Here is a 24705-nt window from a genome sequence, read left to right on the forward strand (position 1 = left end):
AGAGTGGTAATATCGGTTACCTGTAAATTAGTGTCACTGACCTTGGATATGGTGACTGTATTGGGGTTAGTTGTGGATTTTTTCAATTGATAAAATCTTGTGAGCTTTAATTTCCTGATAAATTTGTAAACGTTGATTCTTGACTGATTGTATTTGAAATTGCTCTCCAGATACTATGTGAGCCCCAGAGATAACAATTGTGATTCTGCAGCTGTTATTACAATATCAGTTAGGTTAATCACAGTATTGTCATTTGACTGTGTTAACACCACCCCTGCTTGACTTGTGCCCCTCTGTTTGTATTGTTGTTTGTTTCCTCTCATTTGTTCCTACTGCGCCTTGATTTATTTGGGAATTCCGAGGGCCTAGAGTCTGCCTCCAGTGCTGACGTAAACAATTGAGTCCTTCAGTAGGAGTGAGGTTAGTTGCCCCTAATTCTTGTGGCCCTGGTATAGCTTGTCCACTATCTTCAGAATCAATATTGCTGGTGGATGAACTTGCCTCAGTATCCGAATTTGCCATAGCATTCCCTTCTTGTAATGTTGCTTGCACTTCAGGCATTTTACTTGTAAGAGCTTGCCTTTTGAACGTGTCAAATGTATGAGAAAAAGTAAACACCCTCCCTGTGGCATAAACAATCTTATCACGTGCAAACTTGAAGACCTTTTGCACGTTAATTACATATTCATGTTTATTTATTCTTATCTCAATGTCCACACAGTCTTTAGATATCATACCCCTTTGTTCCAAACCATTGAGCAGTACATTAACCCTTTCAATTTCCTTCAATATCACCACTCTGCCAATTTTGGCATATTTTATGAGAATTAAAACCATGTTCATTGATGCATGTAGATTGTTTTCTGCCCACTCTTTTAGCATTAAGGGGTTTGGATTTTCAAATGTAGGCGCTATGAGCATTCTCAAACCCATTGGTACTCTGTTCGCATCCCTGTATTTTTAAAGTGCCTTTTTCTCCCACCATTTGGTGAGCTCGTTCTTCAGTAATGTTTCCAGTGTCCTTAATAAACTTTTTGCATCATTATTCATCATATTGCTTGTTTGACCATTCTGCTCATTGTTAACATCAGGAAGGTTAAAAAATAACGCTTCAGCTGCCGCCTTATGTTCTCACAGCACGTCATTGGAAGACATTGTGTATAGCTCGTTAAACTGCACTTTATATTCAAGGTGCTGGATACCAACACAGAATGTTTGTTGTGACCGTGTAATACCTCTTCACCCGCTGTAAAATCCACTCGTAATGCCGGCCCAGCTTACCAGACACAATCGCCCCGACCTACTCGGGAGCCGCTGATTCTTTATTGGAACAGCTGAGGACCGACTCGATGTGCAGAGGATAGCAGGGGGCAAATCTGACTCCTACTCCTTCCGGGTCAATTCTTTAGCTTCCGCGATATCGGCTGCACGTCAATTTGCCACAAAGGGAGAGAGGGTCCGTAAATCCATCATTAGTGATGTCACTGACCATGTACTCAATGACGTAATATATGATGTCATCAGCAGTGCATTGCGGGGGCGCGAGGTATAGTTAGCTCAACTAACTATAACACCCGAATTTCTCTGGTTTTGTATGAGTGAAATATCCAACTAACTATAACGTCCCAGAAGCTTGTGGTGTTTAGAGTGAATTTTTAAGGTTTTTTAAATGTTCATTTCTAACTATAACATCCCTGAAACTTATGTTTTTTTTCAGTGTATTTCAAAGGTTTTTTAAATGTTAATTTCTAACTCTAACGCCCCTGAAACCTATGGTTTTTTCAATTAATTTTAAAGTTTTTTAAAATGCTCATTTCTAACTATAAAGTCCCTGAAACCTATGGTCTTTTCTGTGAATTTCAAAGGTTTTTTTAAATGCTAATTTCTAAGTATAATGTGCAAAAAATGTCTTACTTTTTTAATTTTAATAGCAATAGTGTCATGTTTTCTCTTTTCTAAAATCTAAATATACCTATTATTGTTAAATATATTTTTGGAGAATTGCGCCGGGTGCCCGCTGGTGGTGCTTTGTTTGCGCGAATCCCATGTGACTTAATTTAATTGGTTTAAAACCTTTTGAATTTACCTGCAATGTAATTGAATCGGCAGCATTCTTGCTCTTCGGGAAAAACATATATTAGCAATATAACACAGAGCAGAAGAAAGTAGTAATTAAATAGCTACTCACCAAGGCCAGGGATCTCCACGCCTAGCAGGTGGAGCAGGTCCTGCTACCGGTCAAGGACGTCTGCCCACTGGTGCGTCGCTTGGTCATAGGTGCGCCAGACCCCCGAATCCCTACGCATGGCCCGGCACACCTTATCCCACAGCTGGTGACGCTCCAGGAGGCCATACCCTGCATGGGGCCTGCCCCCTGCTGCCACGCTCTTCAAGAGGTGGCGCTGAACATAAAATATAAGTGCGGCCACCTCCACCGCGCTGAAAATCTCCCTGGCCACTACATCCTCCCCCCTTAATCGCCCGCAAGGGAGCCGGCTACGGGGTGTGGGACCCTTCCCCTTGCTCCTTCCGGCTCCCTTTGCTATGGTCCTGGACAGGAAAGTTAAATAAAAATAAGAACGAATAGGGAAAAAGTGAATAAAAGAAAAGAGATTAAAAAAGTATTTTAAAGTAACCAAAAGTAGAAGAAAACACAAAATATAGATGTAAAAAAAGAGAGGGATAGATAATGAGTAAAAAAGATCCAAAAAAGTTAAAAGAAACAAAGAATTGCAAAGATTAGGGGAGGATTGAAAAAGCATGCCCAGAACCATAGCAATGAATGAAAAACAAGATGGCTGCACCCATTGAGGACCCCGTGGGTAAGTTTGCGCAATATTTCCCCTGCGAGCATGCAAAAACGCACGCAACCATGTAACTGCGCCCGGCACACAATGCGAGCATGCAACTAGCGCCCGGAAACGGAAATACGCAATGCGAACAAGATGGCCGTGCCCATGTACGACCGCATGGGTAACTTCGCGGTCGGTGCGCTGCATGTTGGCAGCGAACACGCAAAGCGAACCGCGAACACACAAAAAAACACCCCCAAATTCACACAAATTCGCGGATTATGCGGACTGCGGATTCGCTTTCGATGAATTCACGTACCGCAAATTTGCACCTTTCGCCCATACTTAGTCAGTCACATACAATGAGTAGCGGAAACAATATCTTCTTCAGGATGGGGGAACAGGGTAGAAGTCCGGGGGGTTAAAGGAGGTCGAAGTCACAGGACACAGAGTCAAAGTCAGGTGGAATGCCGGCTAAGGCACTTCAGTGGATCCTATCGGTTCACTAGGGAGCGATCGAGGAAGAGGACTTTGAGCAGTTTTTTTAATTTTGCAAAAGAGAAGAGTGTTATGATGTGGGGGAATGGAGATTCAGATGTTGGTAGCGTTACTAGCAAACGATCAGGCCGCAGTTTTTTGTTTGCGTGTTTTCACATCGATGAGTAGCAGAGTATTGGAGATCCTGAGGTTCCTGGTCTGGCCGGCCTTTTTGAGTTTGGAAGCCAGGTCTTCTATTTTGTCTGTGTGTGGGGCTTTGTGCATGAGGCAGGCTGTTCTGAAGCTGGCCCACATTTCAATTGGGAGCCATTTCAGTTCTCTGAGTGTGAGAGAGATGTGGTAGAATTTCTTAGTTCCAGTAACCATTCTTGCTGATGCATTGAGGGTTGTTTCGAGGGGGGCAAGGCGGGATTTTGCTTTACCAGAGAGGACCACATTTCTGTAGTCTAGTCTAACAGCACCAGTGCTTGAGTGGCTTGTTGAAGGTAATTGGGAAGGAGGAAGGGTTTTATTTTTCTTCTATCACAACACTATGCACACCTGAAAGATTAACACAACAAACTTCCTATTTCAAGCAAACACCAAAATTGATGTTGCATATTTCAACTGCACCTCTCTACAGACTTATAAAAAGTAGCCTAACCACTAATACCTTTATGTGAACATCTTTTGAACCACACTTTTTTGCTGTATCTTCACCATTCTACTACTACTCACAATCGTGAGCCTACCACATAAAAAGCAAGAACACCTCTTTCTTATACATCATGCACCTGGCATATGAAAATACATATACAAGTAGAGACATACTTTAGACACAAGCAAATGCTCACCTTAAAACTTGACAGACTACACTTCTAATTTAAAAGCGACACATAAAATGATGCGGTATACTACAAATGTACATATCCACACACTAAAACAAACTACCATAATCATGAATCCATCTTCCAATATACACATATTACTATACAGAATCTATTTCAAACAACATTTAACTACAATAAAACAAGCTACAATGCACATCTCTACTTTTAATAATAAATGTCAAATATTACAGTTCTTGAATAATTTTTATGGAATAAAAATAAAGCTATTACACCTCAAAAATGTATAAGTCACCTTCCAAATTGATTTGTAGGATATAAAATATCACAAACTCATACAAATATTTCTTATGCACACAATCAATGAATGCACCAATCCCAGCAAGGTAAAACCAGTAATGACAAACTTCTCCACACAAATACATGTAAGTAACAAACCCACATTATTTCAAATTGTAGAAAATATTTCTATTCTTTAGACATATTAACTCTTACCAACTGACTTCTAAAAGTGCCCAAACTGGTTCTGGAATTTTTTTGAGTTGCGACTCCAAAGTGCACCAACGCGATGGGACCACGAATCCATACAGGAGTTCAAAAATATATTACAAATAAAAATACCACTGTTTTTAACCCCTTCACTGCTGCAGTCGGCCATTTGCCATCGCAAGCACTACCTTCGTAGTGCTGCACACGTCCAACGGCAGACTCAGCCCCACCCGCGCATGGAAACACCTGCACCGCGCGGAATTACCGCTGCGGTTAACAGGTTAAAAACAAGCCACTTCTAAAGATAGTACTGACTTGGGAAATCTTACTTTAATAACATATCACTTATATATAAAACAACAGATAACATTCAACCCTTCCCCCATTCTTCTTAATGCCAGTTTCCATAGTAACAGTTCATAGAACATTCAACTAAACTAACAGGTCACAAGTTCATCATATTTTCAAGTTCAGCACACAAGATTGCAAACACAAACAGCAGATTTATTTATCTATTTATTTATTTATTTATTTATTTATAGTGTTTTGTATAGCGCGGACAAGACCCGTGGGTATCAGAGCACTTAACATAGAAAGATTACATATTGACATTATAATAGCAATTATAACAACAAAACAGATATGAGGTAGAAGGCGATATGCTATAAGGGAGTGATTAGATATATATATTCCTAACGCCTGTGCAATTAGCATTAAGAGGTGAAATAAGGCTTAGCTTGTGTCATAGGCATATAGCCAAGCTCGGTGAGGTAGGGTTATAAAGCATTACCAGTGCAATTACATGTGCATATAGCATTTAGAGTGAATAAGGCTTAGCTTGTATCAAGGATCATATAGATAAACAAAGTGAGGTAGAGGTTGTAAAGTATGAGCTTATCCCATCTACTGTGCCTTTCAATCATTTTTTTACTAACCAATATCAAACATGCTTTATAAAGAAAGTAACATGCATCCTTTTTTTGAGTGTGCAATGTTCTTAAACAGCCAATCAATTCTCTACTTTTTTTAAAACAGCATATTGCCCACCATTTTAGATACCTCTCATTCTACCAACTTACTACCACAGATTCAGACATCTTTTCATTACTTCCAGACATCCCTTCAAGATGCTTGCAGTATGGATTGTTGGGCACAGCTATGTTTGCTGGTGCAAAAGGTATACTGAATGCAGAGGTATTGACAAAGACCTAGCTTTACAAAATGTGGATATCAAATGGATTGCACAGAGAGGATTGAAGTGTCACCAATCGATGCCTTTGGGTAAAACCTCTTTACATGTCCAACCCCCTGACTTCATGATTGTGCACTGTGGTGGCAATAACCTGGGCACATTGATTGGGGTAGGACTAGAAATGCTCATGAAGGATACCTTTGCACAACTGATGTTGCTTTTCCCTCAAGCTGTCTTTGTGTACTCTAATACATGCCAAAGACAGAAATGGAAGTGGTCAAATCATTTCAGTCCACAGATTGAAAAAGCAAGGAAGAATGTCAATAAAGCTGTTTCTGCTTACCTCAGAGACCACAGGATGGGCTTCATATATAACAACAATTTACATTTTGACATCTACAGATGTGATGGTGCACACTTCACAGATCATGGGAACAAAGTCTTTCTCAACAACCTAAAGCTCTGCATTTGCACTTAAATGTAGCTACAACAAACTCATAATGAAAACAAGGGCTATTTTTAGAGTCACCCTATAACACAATAGTGAATCTTATTCTTATTTAAAGATACATACTTTGTTTAAGGATCCGCAAATCCGTCGCGAATCCGCAAAAGTATGAATTCAATGTAGTACAACACAACACACTTTTCAAATTTAACTATTAATTTTAAATGTTATATATTTTTAACAACTCTTTCAATTGTAATCTTGTCATTAACTTCAATCATAGTACCTCTTTAAAAGAACTACACAAATACAACACTACCTTCTAAATTGTATATTACTAAATTATTATTTTGAGGTGGATTCGCGAATCCAATGTGACGTTACACTAGGGGCCGCACTGAGACCTGCGTTGGATTCGCGACTCCAAAATAGAATGGAAAAAAAACACCCCACTTCTATTATACGTAATTCGCCCCGGGGACCCCATCCCTTGGGGCCTACCAGTTTTGTGGGATTTTTATTATGGAGGGGGGCCACATGGCCTCCTCCTAAGGCCATCATCCCCTGGGGCCTAGCCATACTTTGTTTATCTTAAGTTTTTTGGGGAGGGGGCCACGTTACCCCCCTCCTAAGGCCAATTATGGCCCCAGGGACCCCAACCCCTTGGGCCTGGCCAGAATTTTTTTCTGCTTTGAGGTGGGCCATGTGTCCCCCCTCCTGGGCCACTTCTGGCCCTGGGAAAGCCACCCCCCAGGGTTTAGCCTCTGCATTGGTGGCCCCAATGCCCCCATGGTCCCAACTGGCCCTCCGCTTCCTGCGGGAGCCGGCATTGCCTTTGAGCAAGGAGAGCTGCTAACATGCAGTTCCTCTTGCCCAAAAGTTTTATTGCTTTGCTTTTTGGAACCGAGAGCAGGTTTCCTGCTCTCTTCAAAAAAGCAAAGCAGTCTTTGCTATGACATGGCAGTAGCGCTGGGGATGTGGCGGTCCCCGGGTCTTTGTGGGGCCCGCGAGGTCACCCTCCCAAAAATAACAATGGCATTAGCACTGGGGAGGTGGCGGTTCCCTGGCAGCATAACGGGGGGCAAGAGCTACATTTTTGGATATTGCCCCTGAGACTTGGTCCACCTGGGGGCCTATAGAAAATGCAGTGAGGGAGACCGCACTTTGTTTTTTTATTTCTTGGAGCAGATCCGTGCACCCAGCGCAAATCCTGCCAATTTTTTAAAAACATTTTTTTGGCCCCGGGGGGTCCAATACGACCCCCTGAGCAGGCCAAGGGGGTCAGGGTGTTTCTACCATGCCCCCTTTTCTTATTTTCTATCCTTTTTAAAGCACATTTCTTGTGACTCGGTTTTACAGAGTCACAAGATGGCTGCCAACACTTATTGGTTTGGAGTTTTGGCAGCCAATCAGAAGCTCCTGTTTGGGAGGATTTACGAATCTTCCTCGGTGCTCAGATGTCGATATTTTTTATTTTTTGAATTTCTCAGAAACTACTGAATGGATTTAGACCATTTTTTTTTAAAGCATGCTTTCTGGACCAAGACCTCAATTTTAGCCAAATTTGGTGTAATTCTGTTCAGCAGTTGCGGCTGTAGCTTTGTCTAAAGTTTGCTATGGAGATTAACATGGAGAAAATGTGTTTTTGGGACCCCCTTTTTTCTCAGCCCCCGCTTGACGAATCACCCCTAAACTTTCAAGACAGGAGCTGACCCGAGTTGGTCATTAGTTTGAAACGTTTCGCGAAGATTCGTCAAACTGCGCCAATATTGGCAAAAAAAACCTTTTCCTATGGAAACGAGGTCCTAACTATAACTACCTACTGGCGACTGCCAGTAATTTGTGTATATATATATATATATTTATATATATATATATATACACACACACACATTTATATATCCAGAGGACAGGAGCTGCTCAAGGTGATGATCTGAGTCGGGCACCGGTAGCACTCAATATCAAAGTCATGTGCCCCCACACTAAAGGACTTCTCAGACACTCAAGGATGCTGGGTAGATTTATTGTGGCAAGTGAAGCCTCACCAACGCGTTTCGGCTGTAGCCTTGATCACAGTAAGGGACAGAGGCTGACTTAGACTATTTACTTCAACATGGTCAACAACATAATAATAAGACTCAAAACGATGATGACTGAAAACAAAAGCAGAGAACAGCCGCCATTTGTAAATAGTCAGGATGACCTTGAGTAATACACATGTTCAGACAATAAAGAATACACAGCACACTTATGCCTCGAAACAAATCATAACAAGCATTATTAGCAAATATACAGACATGTAATCAAATAACACTGAACCAATCTGTGGTGCTCTGCCTAGTTCAGTGTGGTAATGAGCACTACTGGTAGCCAAAATAAGTGCTGCCAGGTGTTCTCTGTGTGTGAGACTGTGACAGTCCGATTGTGAATTTTAGGCAATCAAGAGCACATCAATGCAAGCTGGTGGTCTTGACACAGTCAAAAAGAATGTCATGGTCTACTGTATCGAAGCTCGCGAAAAGATCCAGGAGAAACAATGCTTGAGCCTGACCTTTGTCCGACTTTTGTCCACCAAATCTCTCATATCATTGACTACTGAGGGTATACCGGATTCTGTAGAGTGTGCAGGATGTAAACCCGCTTGATGGGGTTAAAAAAAGGAGGAGCATTCAAGAAAGGAGCAGGGATATTAGGCAAAATGGGCCTCCAGACTCTTGCCTAAATAATGTAGATTGGGTGATAGTCCTATAAATTGGACAGATCATCCCCAGATTTTTTAAGAGAAGGAGGACAATAGCTTCTTTAAATGTATGAAGGGACCAAGCTCTGCCTTAAGGACAAATAAAGCATGGCCATTACCAAATCAGAAAAACTCCAAAAATATGGTATTTTAAATAAACAAGGTAAAAATGTCATTGGGGAGCCAGATTTTGCCTTTGTCAACATCTTCAACAGGGCAGGCATCTCTTGTGATAAATGAAAATGCATGATGAAATGGGTTGCTATCTTCCAAAGGAGTGAGGCTGAAGGTGGGGCAAGGAGGGGTGCAGTCTTTGATTAATTGAATACTTTTGATTAAAACAAATTGAAAAGTGTTAGGCTCACAGTTCTCATATGGAGTGGATTGTATCACACTGCACTTTTACTTCAGATTACAGAGATATTACACAATAGAGAAGAGAACTGTGGCTATTTAAATTGCAACATAACCCACCTCTCAGGTCCATATTATCTTCCATCTAGATTAGATATTAAAGAATTAATTTGAAAGTCCGAACAAAAGCCAAATGTTGTTTGAAGAAAACAAGTGAAAACACATGAACTATCATGATAAGGCAATCAGAGAAAAATAGTTATTATTTCAACCCCTATAGCAGTAGGATGTATTAACAGATGTATTTGGATGGTGAACAACTTTATGTACTGATGTTGTATGAAAACAGTGCAGCATATTTATTAAGAGGAGACGCAGCACAGCAAAGCAAGTCGCCTTGCTGCACAGTGTGACAGGAAAAGGGCAGGAATTTGCCATATTTAACATAGTATGGTGCAGTCCTGCATTTTCCCCAGCATTAGCACACAATGTGCTGCTTAGCACCAAAGCAGGCACCCTAGCACTATGGCCTGCACCATGGTGTTGCGTGGGAACACCCACGCACCATCCATGGAACTCCTACCTTAGGCAGAGTAACGCAACACAGTGATTTGTGATGCGTTCTGTTACTCTGGATTTATCTGCCACTCAGGGCCATGCAAGGTGGCCTTCAGTGACTTGATAAATCGTATTTAGTGGTTGTGTTGTACAAGCCCCCCATTGCATGGTGCAAGTGCAATGCAACTACTTGACAAACAGGGCCCCAATGATCTGGCGATATTGTGAAAGAATGGGTGATTGTGCAGCATTCCAAGGATTTATTTTAAATCTTATTCCTCCCAAAATATTCATAGGTGCTGATTTTCCATGGTGGAAGAAAACATATTTCTGGATTTGTGGCATGTCTATGACTCCCGCCGTGAAATTAACTAAAGAACAGCAAGCAGAATTGGACAAGAAACTTACCAGCATAGTGGAAAAGCCACTTTGGAGGACAGTTTGCAATATTAATATGATCATCCTTCTGACTATTAATATTTTTCTCTGGGGATATTTTGGATGATAAGCTAAATATACAAATTATGTTGCATAACAAATTCTTTTCACATTTTACCTATCATTATTGATGGACTTGAATACTTGGGGCCTGGTTCACAAAGGTAAACTTACTTTTTCAGGTAAGATTACGATTCTTTGCTAGTCACATTGGACTGGATGTACGACCATTAAGTTTAGCGAGTCGCAAATTGGGCAAACTTATGACTCACAATTTGTGACTCTCTAAACGTAATGTCCAACAGTATCTCAGACACTGTTGCCGTTCCCTTGGGGGTCCCAAATTTCATGCCTCGTGAATATTAATGAGGCTGTCACAATTTGATACCCCATTGGGAATGGCTAGTACTCCCATGATTGGTGGCCTGCTGGGTTCAGCAGACAACCGTGTCTGGGACTGCTTTTTTTAATAAAACATTTTTTTTTAAATGGATCCCATTTTCCTTAAATGAAAACGGGCTCCATTTACAAAAATACTAATGAAACTTTTCAGTTTAATTTCTCAAGGGCAAGCATGGTTCCTGGGACCACTGCCTGCTCTTACAAAATATTTGCAAACACTTTCACAAAGGGGAAGGGTCCCCTGGGGACCCCTTCATGTTTGTGAGTAGCTTACCACCCTTTTGAAAAGGTAGGTAAACTGCTATTGTTTTGTGACTGCAAATGTGGTTTCAAAACAATCACACATAGGATTGAGGCTCTTTATTTGGAAGGGATGCTCTTGGCACGTCCCTTCCTAATAGCGAGTCACAAACCTTATTTTGCGAATTGGAAAAATTTACCGATATGCAGAATGAGGTTTGTACATGGCCATGCCCTAAATTGCAGTCGCAAACGGGCAGATTTCCCATTTGCAACCACAATTTAGGGTCACACATCTAGCCCAAAGTGATTTACGAGTAGTAACTTTTCAAGTGCAGAGTCTCTGCACATAAACCCTTATATTTTTTATGTGCGGATACCCTGCACTCATAAAGATACTACTCTCAAATCCCTTTGTGAATAGCAAACAATTGTAAACTTACATGTAAGACTAAGTTTACCTTTGTGAATCAGATCCTTGTTGCATGTTTGACTTCATTGTATTTGTTTCGTTAATGTTTCTTTACTCTTATCATTATGTGCTCATCTACCTTGACCACTTCTAAAGGGGCCATCCAGTGAATGATGTTATAGTAGATCTCATAACATCAGCAGGCATCATCAAACATATAAACATTTGAGAATTCCTATTGCTGGTGATTGTTGGAGATGTAGGACTAGCAAAGATAACTCTTTTTGCTCTATATTAGATGAGCTCTTCAAATGATAATGTTATGCTTTACAGTATACAATGTTATCTTCCTACTTTAGAGAAAACATACCATGGAAGTCTATTTTACAGTAAAACACTCCATTGTTTTGGCTTCAGAACCTCATAAACTCAACATTTTAAACCAAAGTTGCTAGAAGAATCTAAAGCAACTCAAGTGACAACTATGTTTGTGGAATACAGTCAGCAATAGGAGCTCTTCCCTTTTTGCAGTCCTGCCCTTGAGCATTCCTTCTTAGTTGAAACGATTTGCCTTAGCTTCACTTTTTGGTATGTGAAAAATTCTTTTCAAAGTGGACCATGTTGTATAAAGACTGTAAAGAATAGATTGCCTATTGATATGACTGAATATGTTGAATTTTTCCACACTGACTGATAGGGTGCACATATTTGTGAAGGACAAATTGAAGTGTGAAAGATGAATTAGTGTTTTATTGATGCACTTTGTTGTAAGTATTGAAATAGTAAGAAAAACTGTGATTTAATTATTGGTCAATCTTTATAAGGGCCTTGGGTCTAATAAACAAATTTAATAATAATTATGCCAGTTGAAAAACGTTGCCTTTGTTGCGTATCTCATCTTTTTTATACAATAATTCTATAATTTAATGTTCTAGGGAATGTGAGATTGGAGACAGGGCTTGGTCCCATACCCAATACTCCTTATCAGCATCTTCTAGTGTATTAATGTATACAATTACACATAGCAATGGCCAGACATAATCTTTATAAATATGTCATGGTTTTTTCCATTGTATTATATTTGAATGGTCACATACTCGCCTTTTAAATGCGTTTTATTAACCATACAACAAAGATTCATTTCAAAAACCACTGTCCAAGTAACAGGTAAATAAAACACAGTTCTTAAACACACAACACAATAAAATCACTAAAATGTACTAATTCGCATAACAAGCACAGAGCATAAAACTAACGTCCCTATCAATATTGTAGAAATTAAATGCTATTGTGCTGTCACCATAAGCAACATGTAGGCAAATGAATTAAAAATAGCATAGCAGCATGTTTTTGAACCTCTCAGAATACATGGATCTATTTAGTCAATCCACCCCAGTCTTAAACATTGTCAGTGATCGAAGTGCATAGTGGGGTGTCGTGATCACGCTAAACAGTGAGCATAATAAATTCCTTTATTCGGAACAGCTTGACCCATTAGCCTCCTTGCCACTCTGCTCCTCTCTCAAACCTCATAACCGACCCTCTCACATTCTATGTTCCATGTTCTACAAGCAACTTTTACATACACACTAAACATTCCTCTATTCATAATCTTACAATAGAATTAATAGATGGAAACAGATATCATCAAATGTTCAGGTAGAATGTTTACACTAACCAAGAATAATTGTACATCGTATTCAGAAGCAAACAACTAATATCACATTCAAAATCATCTAAAGCCTTGGGACGATTTATTATCCTTTTAGGACGTTTGACTGCAATGCTTGTTTGAGGGCCAATGGACTTTGGGGAAATGAAAACAGGAAATCCAGTGGAAGAAGCAGCTATATCTTAATGAACTGGAGGAACCCTTCCTTCACGTGAAGGTTCCAGCTCGTTAAATTGTCATTGACATCATGGTAATAATCCTCAGCATTATCATAATTGCAGCTTACATCAACCTCAAACACACATGCATGGCTTCAAGCACTTATTACATTACCATTAATACTTATCGCAATACAATTGTAAGCTGAGTGCTATAACTAGGGAAAAGCCAACTAACAATAATACATTACAAACTTGAAGCGTGAATATGAGCTCTAAATGCAAAATTCTCTCTGACCTTATAAATGATATATCTCTGATAAAAACACCTTGTGGACTTCATAGACTGCAATCAGCTGGATATAATTTTCATGACTTAAACCTGGGCCAACCAATCCTCTAGTCCTGACCTGGAAGCAGCACTTCCCCCACAATTTTCCATGTATCGTCTAGATAGATCTCCTAAGTGAGGTTGAGGTCTGGCAGTCATTTTTAGGGAAATCCTTATGCCCATCTTTGAGCCTGCATCCAGGCCAGAATCTGAGGCTTTGACTTTTAATATCAAACTCACTAAAACCCAATCCTTCAAGGGGCTCCTAATCTTTTGCCCACCAGCCCACAGGAACAGTTTCTCTCAGTCACTAGGCGCTCTTGAAGAAGCAAGCCTATGTGTAATAATTTTACTGTATTAGGAGAGTTCAACTATCATCTCTAAATTTTAGATGACAAAGATACAGAGGACCTAGTTGATGTCCCCACCCACATTGCCGGACATATGGTGGATGGGATATCCTCAAACTATTCCTCCCTAGTGTTTGTTGACCATTTCTCATTGACTTGGACTGACCATCAGGCAGGTATGTTTGAGATAAAACTACAGTGCAACAACATTGTTTAGAAAGCTATACTGTAATGCTGTTAAGTCCATGGAAGGGAATAAAATTCAGCCAGAACTACTAAATCTAATTTTTGGATCTGGATCTAGCGACCACCTCTTGTAAAGAATGGTTGTCTTCAGCAATCTCTCCGTCAGCTCTACCCAAAACCACCTTTTCCCACAGGGGAAAACCCTTGGCACTCTTGTTCTCAGATAGTCTTAGACTGATAAGACAAGCCTGCAGAAGACTAGAAGAGAGACGGAGGAAGGAGTATAGCAAGGCAGAAAAAAAGGCAACATTTCTATCAGCACTTTCAAAGTCTTAATTTTTAAAGAAAAAATAGAGTTAGCATAAAATTCGATCAAATAACTCTTCCAGGGAGTCTCTAACCTCTCTTCTGTACCTGGTAATAACCAATTAGCCAATAATCGGGATTTCAGTAATATGCTCATGACATTTTTCATTAGAAAATTTAGTTGATTTACAACTAGTTTGAGCATAACTCTAACCTTGTTCAGAAAGTCAATTATCAAATTACCTGGTAAGTAGGTCAAGCTACCTTTCCAGACTTCACCCCTTTGACCAAGACTCAGGTTATAATGCTGATTTAGAGTGCTAAGTCAGGATCTCCTCCTGATCCCTGCCCTCCTACCATAACTAAATAGCTTCTGAAAGAATTGCTGTCCAGCTTACTGACATCTTCAATGCCATGTTTAGGAAAGGTTACCTCCCTAAGTAGTGGAAGATTGCATCTATCCTCCCCTTACTGAAAAAACTGAGTTTAAACAGATAATAACAACTATCAAACCATCTCTCGATTGCTCCGTCAGGGAAATTTGTGGAAAAAGAAATGAATAGACAACTAGCACTAGTTATTCAGAATAATCAGTTATTAGACAACATTCGATTTGGCTTTAGATCCGGTCATAGTACTGAAATAGCCTTAATTAAAACCTCAGAGGAGACAAGGATGACTACTGATAAAGGAGGTAATACTGCTCTGGTACTCCTTGATCTATCTACTGCCTTTGATCTTATCAGCCATGCTTTGCTTGTTGACTGCCTCCGAGCCATAGGAATTAAAGGATGATAAAATCCTTCATGTCGGAACAGTCACAGACTGTGGCCCTGGATTCATTTGTTTCAGATACCTTCTCTCTTCTGAGTCGATTCCCCCGGGATCCTTAATCACCCCAACACTGTTCAATATTCATCCAACCTTCCTTGCCCCCTTAATTAGTTATTTGGTTTTGAATTAACTTCTTATGTGGTTGATACAACAATTGTGGCATCAGTGGCAACCAATGACATAGGCATTGGAGAATAAACAACTGGATGAACAGAAACTGTTTAAGACTCATCTCAGGTAAAACAGAGCTCATCTTGTTTGGGAACCAACCTACTTTCTGGTCCCTCTCCTGGTGTCCGGTGGAGTTAGACTCCCTCCCGGTTCCAGTGAATAAAGCCAAAAATCTAGGAGTCATTATGGACACCAAACTCACTTTTAGAGAACAGGTGAATGCTGTGATCAGATCTGCCTTCTACATACTGATATAATCAAGAAATGACTCTCTTTTATGCTAGAAGATTCTAAGGAAACTTTGGCCACAGCTATGATTTTATCAAAAATTTACCACTGTAATAGCTTGTACCTTAATATGAAGATCCAACACCTGAATAAATTGCAAATCCTCCAGAATGCCGCACCTAGATTGCTCACCAGAATCCCCCAATTCAGGGCATCATCTCAAACTATCCATAATCGACATTTGCTCCCTATCAGAAAACACACCAAATTCAATGTTCTTTGCATTGCTTACAATGCACTGAATGGAGGTTCGCCAGACTACTTTAGGTGTAGTTTAAAATAAATATAAGTCATACACATGTCTGCGATCCTCTAGAGTAAACAATCTTACTATTTCTAGGATCAAAAGGACCAACTGGTGAAGTATAAGCTTTGTGCTTTGCCCTGCCAGGTTCTGGACTGCACCGCCCCCCCCCCCCCCTACTATAAGAGGCATGCCTGGCTTATTAGCGTTCAGAAAGGCAAGGTTTAAATTAGTTGCTAAATCCTAGCCTAATTTTGCTGAGCTAGCGCCAGGACACCTTTGGGTAATCGTATGCTCAAAAAGTTCCATTAACATAACATAACATAGTGCCACTCTACCTAAATACCATCATCCACCTTTACAGATCTTATAAGAACTTTTTTAATCAACACATTTGATTGGTTTTCGAAAGATAAAATACATCAGCAAAATGAAAAGGAAAATGCTGGACAGTCAATAACACACCTCACCACCCCATTGAATCACTAAGGATCACAACCAAGGGAGGACATAGCCTACAGCAAATTTGCTATACAATAATACAACCGCCATTTGTCCCAGAACTTACGAACCTTTTGTAGACAGATCCTGCCATTATAGATTGGCTCTTCTTGTTTGGCCACATGTTCATGGCGTCACTCCACACAGCTATCGCTGGGGATGTTGGGATTTCCACTTATGCGCTATATTTCTCTTGGCAACCATCGCTGCCAGACCCATGAGTGTTCAGTCCCACTTAGCACCACCAAACTCATCCAGGAGGCCCAGCAGGGCCATCTTCGGTGCTTATTCAGCAGGTCTATCCAGAAACCTAGCCAAGGATTGGCCAATCTTTCTCCAGAAATGCATATGAAAGAAATCAGACTTTGGGGAGAAGCAGCGGGAGCATTTAGGTTTGAGGAGAATGCCTGCATGCCAAAGCCACTTCAGTAGCATATAGGTTGTATGTAGTTAATAATGCAGTTGTTTCAGCCACAGGTGCACTGAAAAGCTATTACACATGGGTCCATGCACGGGAGTGTAGAGGGTGAGGTTTTTGTTGAGGTATGTTGGTCTGGAGTCGTAGAGTGCTTTGTGAGCGTGAGTGAGGAGTTTAAAGTGAATAATCTTGTTGACGGGGAGCCAGTGCAGGTCTCTCAGGTGGGCAGTGATGTGGCTGTGGTGGGGGATGCCGAGTACGAGGGAAGCAGAGGCGTTCTGCATGCGTTGAAGTATTTTCTGGAGTTTGGCCGTGATTCCCACGTTGAGGGCTTTGCCGTAGTCTAGCCTGCTGGTGACAAAGGCCTGTGTAACCGTCCTTCTGGTTTCGAAGGGGATCCATCTGTTGATCTTGCAAAGCATGCAGAGGGTGTTGAAGCAGGAGGAGGAGATGGCCTTGACTTGCTGGGTCATTGAGAGTGATCAATCCAGGATGAACCCCAGGTTGCGTGCGTGGTCCGTGGGTGTCGTTGCCGCTCCTAACAATGCATATGGCCATGTCTGAACTGGGGTGGCAGAGTGGGCTAAAGAACGGTGATGGATTAAACTCAGATCTGTTGACTGGGTGTGAGTGTATGATTGGTTCAGATGCTCCGTCCATCACCACCCCCTTTTGTACCGCTTTGTTCACCATAAGTTGGCAGGGCATCCTCAGACGTGAGTCCCTTGCTCACTTTGCCACTGGATTCAAGCAAGCCGGGCTGAAGACGGCTGAAATGCCAGAAACCGGTCCTCGGAAGCTTGTTTCTGGTCCAGGGAAGGCATGGCTTGGCAGTTCAGGCTGGACTGTTCCCATGAGGCACAGGGTCAGACTGATTTGCATATGGCCATGTCTGAACTGGGGTGGCAGAGTGGGCTAAAGAACGGTGATGGATTAAACCCAGATCTGTTGACTGGGTGTGAGTGTTTGATTGGTTCAGATGCTCGGTCCATCACCACCCCCTTTTATACCGCTTTGTTTGCCATAAGTTGGCAGGGTATGCTCAGACGTGAGTCCCTTGCTCACTTTGCCACTGGATTCAAGCAACCCGGGCTGAAGACGGCTGAAATGCCAGAAACCGGTCCTCGGAAGCTTGTTTCCGGTCCAGGGAAGGCATGGCTTGGCATTTAGACCTGGACTGTTCCCATGAGGCACAGGGTCAGACTGATTTGCATATGGCCATGTCTGAACTAGGGTGGCAGAGTGGGCTAAAGAACGGTGATGGATTAAACCGAGATCGGTTGACTGGGTGTGAGTGTTTGATTGGTTCAGATGCTCCGTTCATCACCACCCCCTTTTGTACAACTTTGTTTGCCATAAGTTGGAAGGGTATGCTCAGACGTGAGTCCCTTGCTCACTTTGCCACTGGATTCAAGCAAGCCGGGCTGAAGACGGCTGAAATGCCAGAAACTGGTCCTCGGAAGCTGGTTTCCGGTCCAGGGAAGGCATGGCTTGGCAGTTCGGGCTGGACTGTTCCCATGAGGATCAGGGTCAGACTGATTTGCATATGGCCATGTCTGAACTGGGGTGGCAGAGTGGGCTAAAGAACAGTGATGGATTAAACCCAGATCTGTTGACTCGGTGTGAGTGTTTGATTGATTCAGATGCTCCGTCCATCACCACCCCCTTTTGTACCGCCGCTCCTAACAAGGCCAGCCACCATGAGTCATCCTAGGCATAGGGGGTGGAGCCGAGGATGAGGACCTTCATCTTGTCCGACTTCAGCTTTAGGCGTCTGTTCTTAATCCATTCAGCGATGGCCTTCATTCCTTCGTGGAAGTTGGTCTTGGCAGTGGCGGGGTCCTTGGTGAGGGAGAGGATCAGCTGGGTGTCTTGTGATCGGACGATGATGGCGAGTGATGACATGTAGACATTGAAAAGAGTCGGGCTGTAGGATGATCCTTGGGGTATGCCTCAGGGTATTTTGGTGGCTTCCGATCGGAATGGAGGGAAGCAGAATGGATTTGTGACTTTAGGAAAAATGAAAATGTGTCAATTAAAAGAGGAGCTTTCAATGAGTACGTGCCTGTCACAGGATGGCATCCCTGTTATCGACATTTAGAATTTTGCCAATGACAGGCCTGGGAGGTTCACTAGGTGGAGGTCGATGCGCCAGGGCCTGTGCTCCTACTCTACCCCAAACCATGGTGACAGAGCCCCCTCTGGGACTCAAGATCTGGCCCAATTCTCAATTAGGATCTCCAGATGTGGGGAATCTACCCCCTCCAGGAACCACCATAAACCACAAATTACTGCATCTAGAGTGATTTACATCATCCTCCTCTCTGGCCTCTAGGTTTGGGTGGTAGAGATCAGTATTATTACCTTCTCCTTGTGGTCCAATGTGTAATCTTCAAGGGTGGAGACTCTACCTTATACCTCGGTATCTCTCTCAGCCACTTTGAGGAGGTCCTGGCAAAGGAGGCCAACATCCATCCCAACCTCACTTATTTGCATTTCCAGTGCCTCACAAGATGACTGAATGGCCTGCAGGGTCTGTGCAACTTCTGTGGAGGCATGTTGTTTCGGAGCCTGGCCGCCGATTGCCAGCTGTCTGGTGAAGTCTGAGGGGCAGGTAGTAAACTTATCCATCATTAAATGGGCTATCATCTGTGGGGCCCTGTCCTTCCCCATACTACCTTCAGATGAGGCAGGGCTGTGTTCCTTCATAGATGTACTGGTGAGGGGGCAGTCAAGAGCTAGTTTTGAACCCTGGAGAGGGAATGACTGCACCTGCCCCCCAAGGCTGGTGATCACTTGAGGCCAGGAGGGGGCAGCACATCCTAACCCCAGTCTACTTGCCTCAAAGACACTCTATAGGTACCACAGGCAGCTGGTGGACCCACCACAACCAACAGAGCAGAAAAAACATGCTTGGGTAGAAGCACGCCGAAAGGCGCTCCAGCCGCTGTTCACCCAGGGGCTTGGCAGACTTTAGACCCTACCTCTGAAGGGCCAAGGAACCAAGCAAGAGCCTTCCCTAACCCCATCCTACTTTGCCTTCACAGGGGTCGACATTCATGCAGTCCAATGGATTCTCAAGTCCCCGCGGCCTACTCTCCAGCCTCAGTTGGGGCCAGGCAGCCCCATAGAGCTGTCCTCAGTTGAAGGTCCTAAGCAGGCGGCGGTACAGTAAGCCGACATCAAGCGCATCAGGCCCACAAGCAGGGCCCCCTGCTCCACCCCTGGCACAGCAAGTGGATCCTCATGCTTCTCCAAGGCTCTCCCATCCAGCTCTCAAGAGTGATTACCAGGGAAAACCATCCCCATGCGTTTGGGAGCCCCTCTGCCAGCGGGCAGTCAAGCGAGCACTATCCGAAGCCACCCAAAAGTCCGAGCACTCAAGGCGAATGCCCTGCTGCTACCGCCAGATGGGCGCCATGTTGCCTCTCCAGGCAGGCCAACTTTCCTTGCAAATCCTCTGCACCCTGTGGTACCAGCACCCCAAGAGGGGAATGGGTTTCCAAATACTCCGGTACATGGCCCAAGTGGTACCGTATGGGTTCAGGCTGCAGGTGGGTGGTGGAGAAGTCCCGGTAGTGTTGTTAAGACGCATCCACCATATTAGCTGCTCCAGCTACATAAAACATACTAACACTCTTGGGAGCTTTACCAGGTTTATTACTATTTACCTGCAATCCCACTTTTATTTCACAAGGTTTAACATTGAATTTTTTGTCATAGTAGGTCTTCTAGTCATTTTGTTTTTTCCAGAGATTGTTCTGAACTTCAGCCACTTACCAATGAACTACATCATAACTGATTAACTAACCTGGCTTAAACATTGATGTAGGTTTCCTACCTCTCATGATTTTAAACAGGGTGTAATCCATGACAGCAACCTCAGTGTTTCTGTAGAATCATGTAATTTTCATAACTTGTTGCTTCCAGTTCAAATCATTTTTGACAGCAATTTGAATGCTGCACTTCAAAGCTCTTTTAAAGAGTTCCACCATTTCATTACCACTGGGATAACAGAAGGAAGTGGTACTAGGATATATGCTACAGATTTCTAAATAATTGTTTGCCTTAGTGGAGGTGAATTGAACATCATTACCACTTAAAAGATAAGTAGGCAAGTCTTCACCTTGAAACAAATTATCCAAGAAGCTCAACACATGCTCAGTGTCCATTTACCACCTCAACATAAGGCCACCATGAATACAAAACCATAGCCACAATGAAGCATTTATTCTGAGCCCCAGTGGATCCTATAATTGTAACTGCTGTACATTTACAAGGTACTTCAGGACACCCATACTGTGCCCTGGGCGATCTCAGTGTCTTAAGTGATTCATCAGCTGACATACAATCATTACACTCTAATATTACCCCATCAACATCATTGTCCACTACTGGCTATCAATGCACATAGCTACAGTGCTCAGTTCTTACGATGTCGGAATGGACCTCATGACACATTGAAATTTTTGTTTTTTTCCTTAATGAACTTGAAGGACCAAGTCTATCACGTTGAGATAGAGAGAACCCATTCACAGAAAATCCACTCCGAACTTCCCATTTGGTTTTCAAACCCTTCATATTCAGCCAACCTACCTCAACACATGGAAGAACTCTGTAGTAGACAGTCTTTACTATGTTCCTATAATTATCACTTCTGATGAAAGCACAATACACCACTGTCCTAAACAATGCAGCCTTTATGTCCTCATATAGCTTATCGTGATTTTCAGTTATTGCCTTAGGCATTCTAGATAGAAAATCTTCCACAGCATTTTAGTTACCCAGAATGTAAATCAATTTATACACAAACTTTAATAACTGCATAGAAATGCAATCCAACCATGGAGAAGCCTTTGACAACCCATCAGGGTCCCCCTTGGCAAGAAGGCCACCGGAGTGGAAGCTCCTTAAGCAAGCTCCTGGGTTTGGGATCACATATCTATGATTATCCCGAATTATGCTTTGCCATTCACCCATCTACTAGATATCATCTCTACGAAAACATAAGAACTTCACGTGCTCTACTCACATGCTGGTTTTTAAAAACTTTCCCTCGACACAGTGTTACTCAATGAGAACTTGTCCTGCATCATTTTGATGAGCTTGCCTGCTTGTGTCTAACATCAGATGTTGTGTCCTTGGTACTCCAGACCTTCCTTCCATTTATCTCCTGTCTCAGAACTGACAAACTGTGGCACAGTGACTGTCACCTGGCTGGTTTAATCCTGACCCCCAGAGGTATCTAGGAGGCTCCCACAGCATCTGCACTGCATCTCTTTTAGTGCTTTGGCCTGGCTGCTGACATTACCCCAATAGAAAATGAGAGGACAATGATGGGAAAATAAAAGCCTTACTAGGAGCTGTCCCTGAACGAAAGTGCTGCTGGTCTCTCTTGCCCTGGATGCCATTGTTCTCTCATTTTCCCAGCGGGTAATGTGAACCTCTTTATTAAGGTATGGGCCAAAGTCTGCGCCTATAAACTATCCAGTCACAAGTAAATTTGGCACACTGACAAAGAATGGTGAATGTTTTGTACTTACCCACACTATATGTGGAGTGCCTAATTTTATGCCCCCCCATTCCATCGGTCCTGATGAAGGCCAGAAGACCAGTAGAGGAAACTTATATGGCCGAAACATGTCAACTTGATCACAGGTGTAGTGGACCAGTTACTTATCCACTGAGAACCACTTTCCTTCTTTTACTCAAATCCCTTTCCTGGTTGATTTTATTTAATAAAGTGTGTGGTACAGGATAGGAGACCATTTTAACTTTTCACTGCTGCAAAATCCGAGACAGTCTACCTTGTGATGGAGGAAGATGGGGTCACTTGGAAATCAGAACACTCACATGACTGACCCAATGATGACACTATCCACTAACCCACATGATTGGAAATAAAAATATATACCACAAACTGTGAAAGTGTGGTTGAGGATCTCCGAGACAACTCCCTAGGACTCTGGTTCACTGACACCTGTGATATTTGGTCTACCCCTTCTAATTTTTAGAGATCTAATCATGGCTAGATTGTCTGGTTGTAGGGCGCATGCTCTACCTGGCCTGAATTGGAGCTTTCTCTGTGAGGTTCTGCATTGAACTAATCTGGAGCACTACTCGGTCCAGACTGGGTTTTGCTAGGCTTCTTCATTCAATTATTGTTTATGCCTGACCCTTCTGAACCTTGGCTGTCTTTGGTTCCAATGCTGTTGGGGGCATGCTTGCTGTGTTTGCCCTCCATTTTGTGAGTCTCCATTTTCCCTTCCCCCCCTGTGAAACCCTCTTCAAAAAGGCAACCATGTCAACTAAGAAATTAAAAAAATGAAAATCTACAATCGTTCATTCTCTGGTATTGCCCTGAGAATCTGGAACTCCTGACCGGTTGACACAAGACTGATTCACTCCTCATTTTATTTCAAAAGGGAAGTGAAAGCTCTTCTAATGTACACTGCACTAAAATAAAAGCTTTTCTCCTTTTGGATCTCCACTCTTGTTTTGGCAATTAATCTACTACCTGGCATATGGTACGGCCTCCGTGTTCGTCCACTAATATGTCATTAAGTACTTGATGTATATTTCTATATTTTTCTCCTACAGATATTTACCTATGTCTTCTGTAACCCGTATGTAAAGCACTCTGATACCCGCTATGGTCATGTTTGCGCTATACAAAACTTTAAATAAATAAAACTTAGGAGAAAATAAAGAATGACTTCCTTACACACCCTCACAACTTTAATGCTAACGTGGGGGACATCTATTAATGTTTACTTACCCTACCAAGAGTCTAACTCTCCAACTATATCTTTTTTTCATTTTTTTAGAGCTTTATATAGTTCGAACTAGACCCGAGACATCGGCTATCAGAGCACTTTACATGCGCACCAGTTTCATTACAGATGGACACATTAATTTTTGTTAGGCGTGGGAAGATTAAGTGATTGCTCCGAAATCACAAGATGTTGAGCATCCTTGCCGAGACTCAAACCTGGTTACCCAGTTTCCAGGTCGTCCACTCTCACTGTAAGACTGCACAAATTGAGCAAAGAGAAATATGTTATGGGTAGAATAGTAATTGCTCTTGTACTGCCCCTTTGTTAAAAATGCCGCAACTTGGCACATGGCCTGACTTCCAACCAAGGTGGCTGCGTGATCCTGAAACTGGGAGGGGCTCAGCCCAGGAAATAATTACAATGACCCCGTATGTCCATCTATAGTGACCTGATCTTGCCTGACAGTGTAGCTGACACCCCCATGATGCACCAATGCCAGTGGATTGGAAATGAGAGAATACAGCAGTCCATTGCAGTGAGTTGACGGTCTACTCTTGGAGAACCTGGGGTGAGATTGATCGTGTGTGTGCCTAAGGTACCTGGGCCACTGGGGCCTGTCGAGTTGCCCGCCTCTCTCCCCCCTCAATTTGAGTGCCACGCTGCAGCTTTCTACCCCTGGCTACCTCTTGTTACACATGTACTGCGCTGCCACCCACCAGAGAGCTGCTTCCTGTGGGCTCTCCTGGTCGTGAGCTGATCCTCATTGCCTGGGCACGCTGCCTCCACGAACCTAGTTACAATGCGTGCGCTTGCCTCCTGACTCCCACTTTATACATGATGTTTGCTTGGTGGACCTGCCAACAGTGATTGCTCATTCCGCTGCTGCAGCCAGGGGGAAGCCATGTGACCATGCCCATACTGGTGCTGCCCGGGAGCCAAGGGGTCTTTACTACAATGATGCTGGGCGCAGCATATGGGAGGTCCATCAATATGTTGCTGATGGCCCAAGATTTGGTTCACTTTTGATGGCTTGCTTGCTTGCTCACATTCAAGCTGTGGTGTGGTGAGGCCTTCCCCCCA

At 42.6% G+C, this 24705-nt stretch overlaps 1 protein-coding gene across 1 annotated transcript in view; it reads left to right on the plus strand.

The window, feature by feature from the left end:
- The window catches only part of LOC147747153 (sodium/glucose cotransporter 4-like), a 782848-nt gene extending 770601 nt beyond the window's left edge, over positions 1-12247 (plus strand). Inside the window, exon 14 of the mRNA XM_086952400.1 lies at positions 10195-12247. Coding sequence (XP_086808526.1) covers positions 10195-10403 — 209 coding nt within the window. The 3' untranslated portion in view covers positions 10404-12247. The remainder of the gene's footprint in view (positions 1-10194) is intronic.
- Positions 12248-24705: the final 12458 nt, after the last annotated feature.

The sequence above is a fragment of the Lissotriton vulgaris genome, chromosome 1_1, assembly GCF_964263255.1.
Source record: "Lissotriton vulgaris chromosome 1_1, aLisVul1.2, whole genome shotgun sequence".
NCBI lineage: Eukaryota > Metazoa > Chordata > Amphibia > Caudata > Salamandridae > Lissotriton > Lissotriton vulgaris.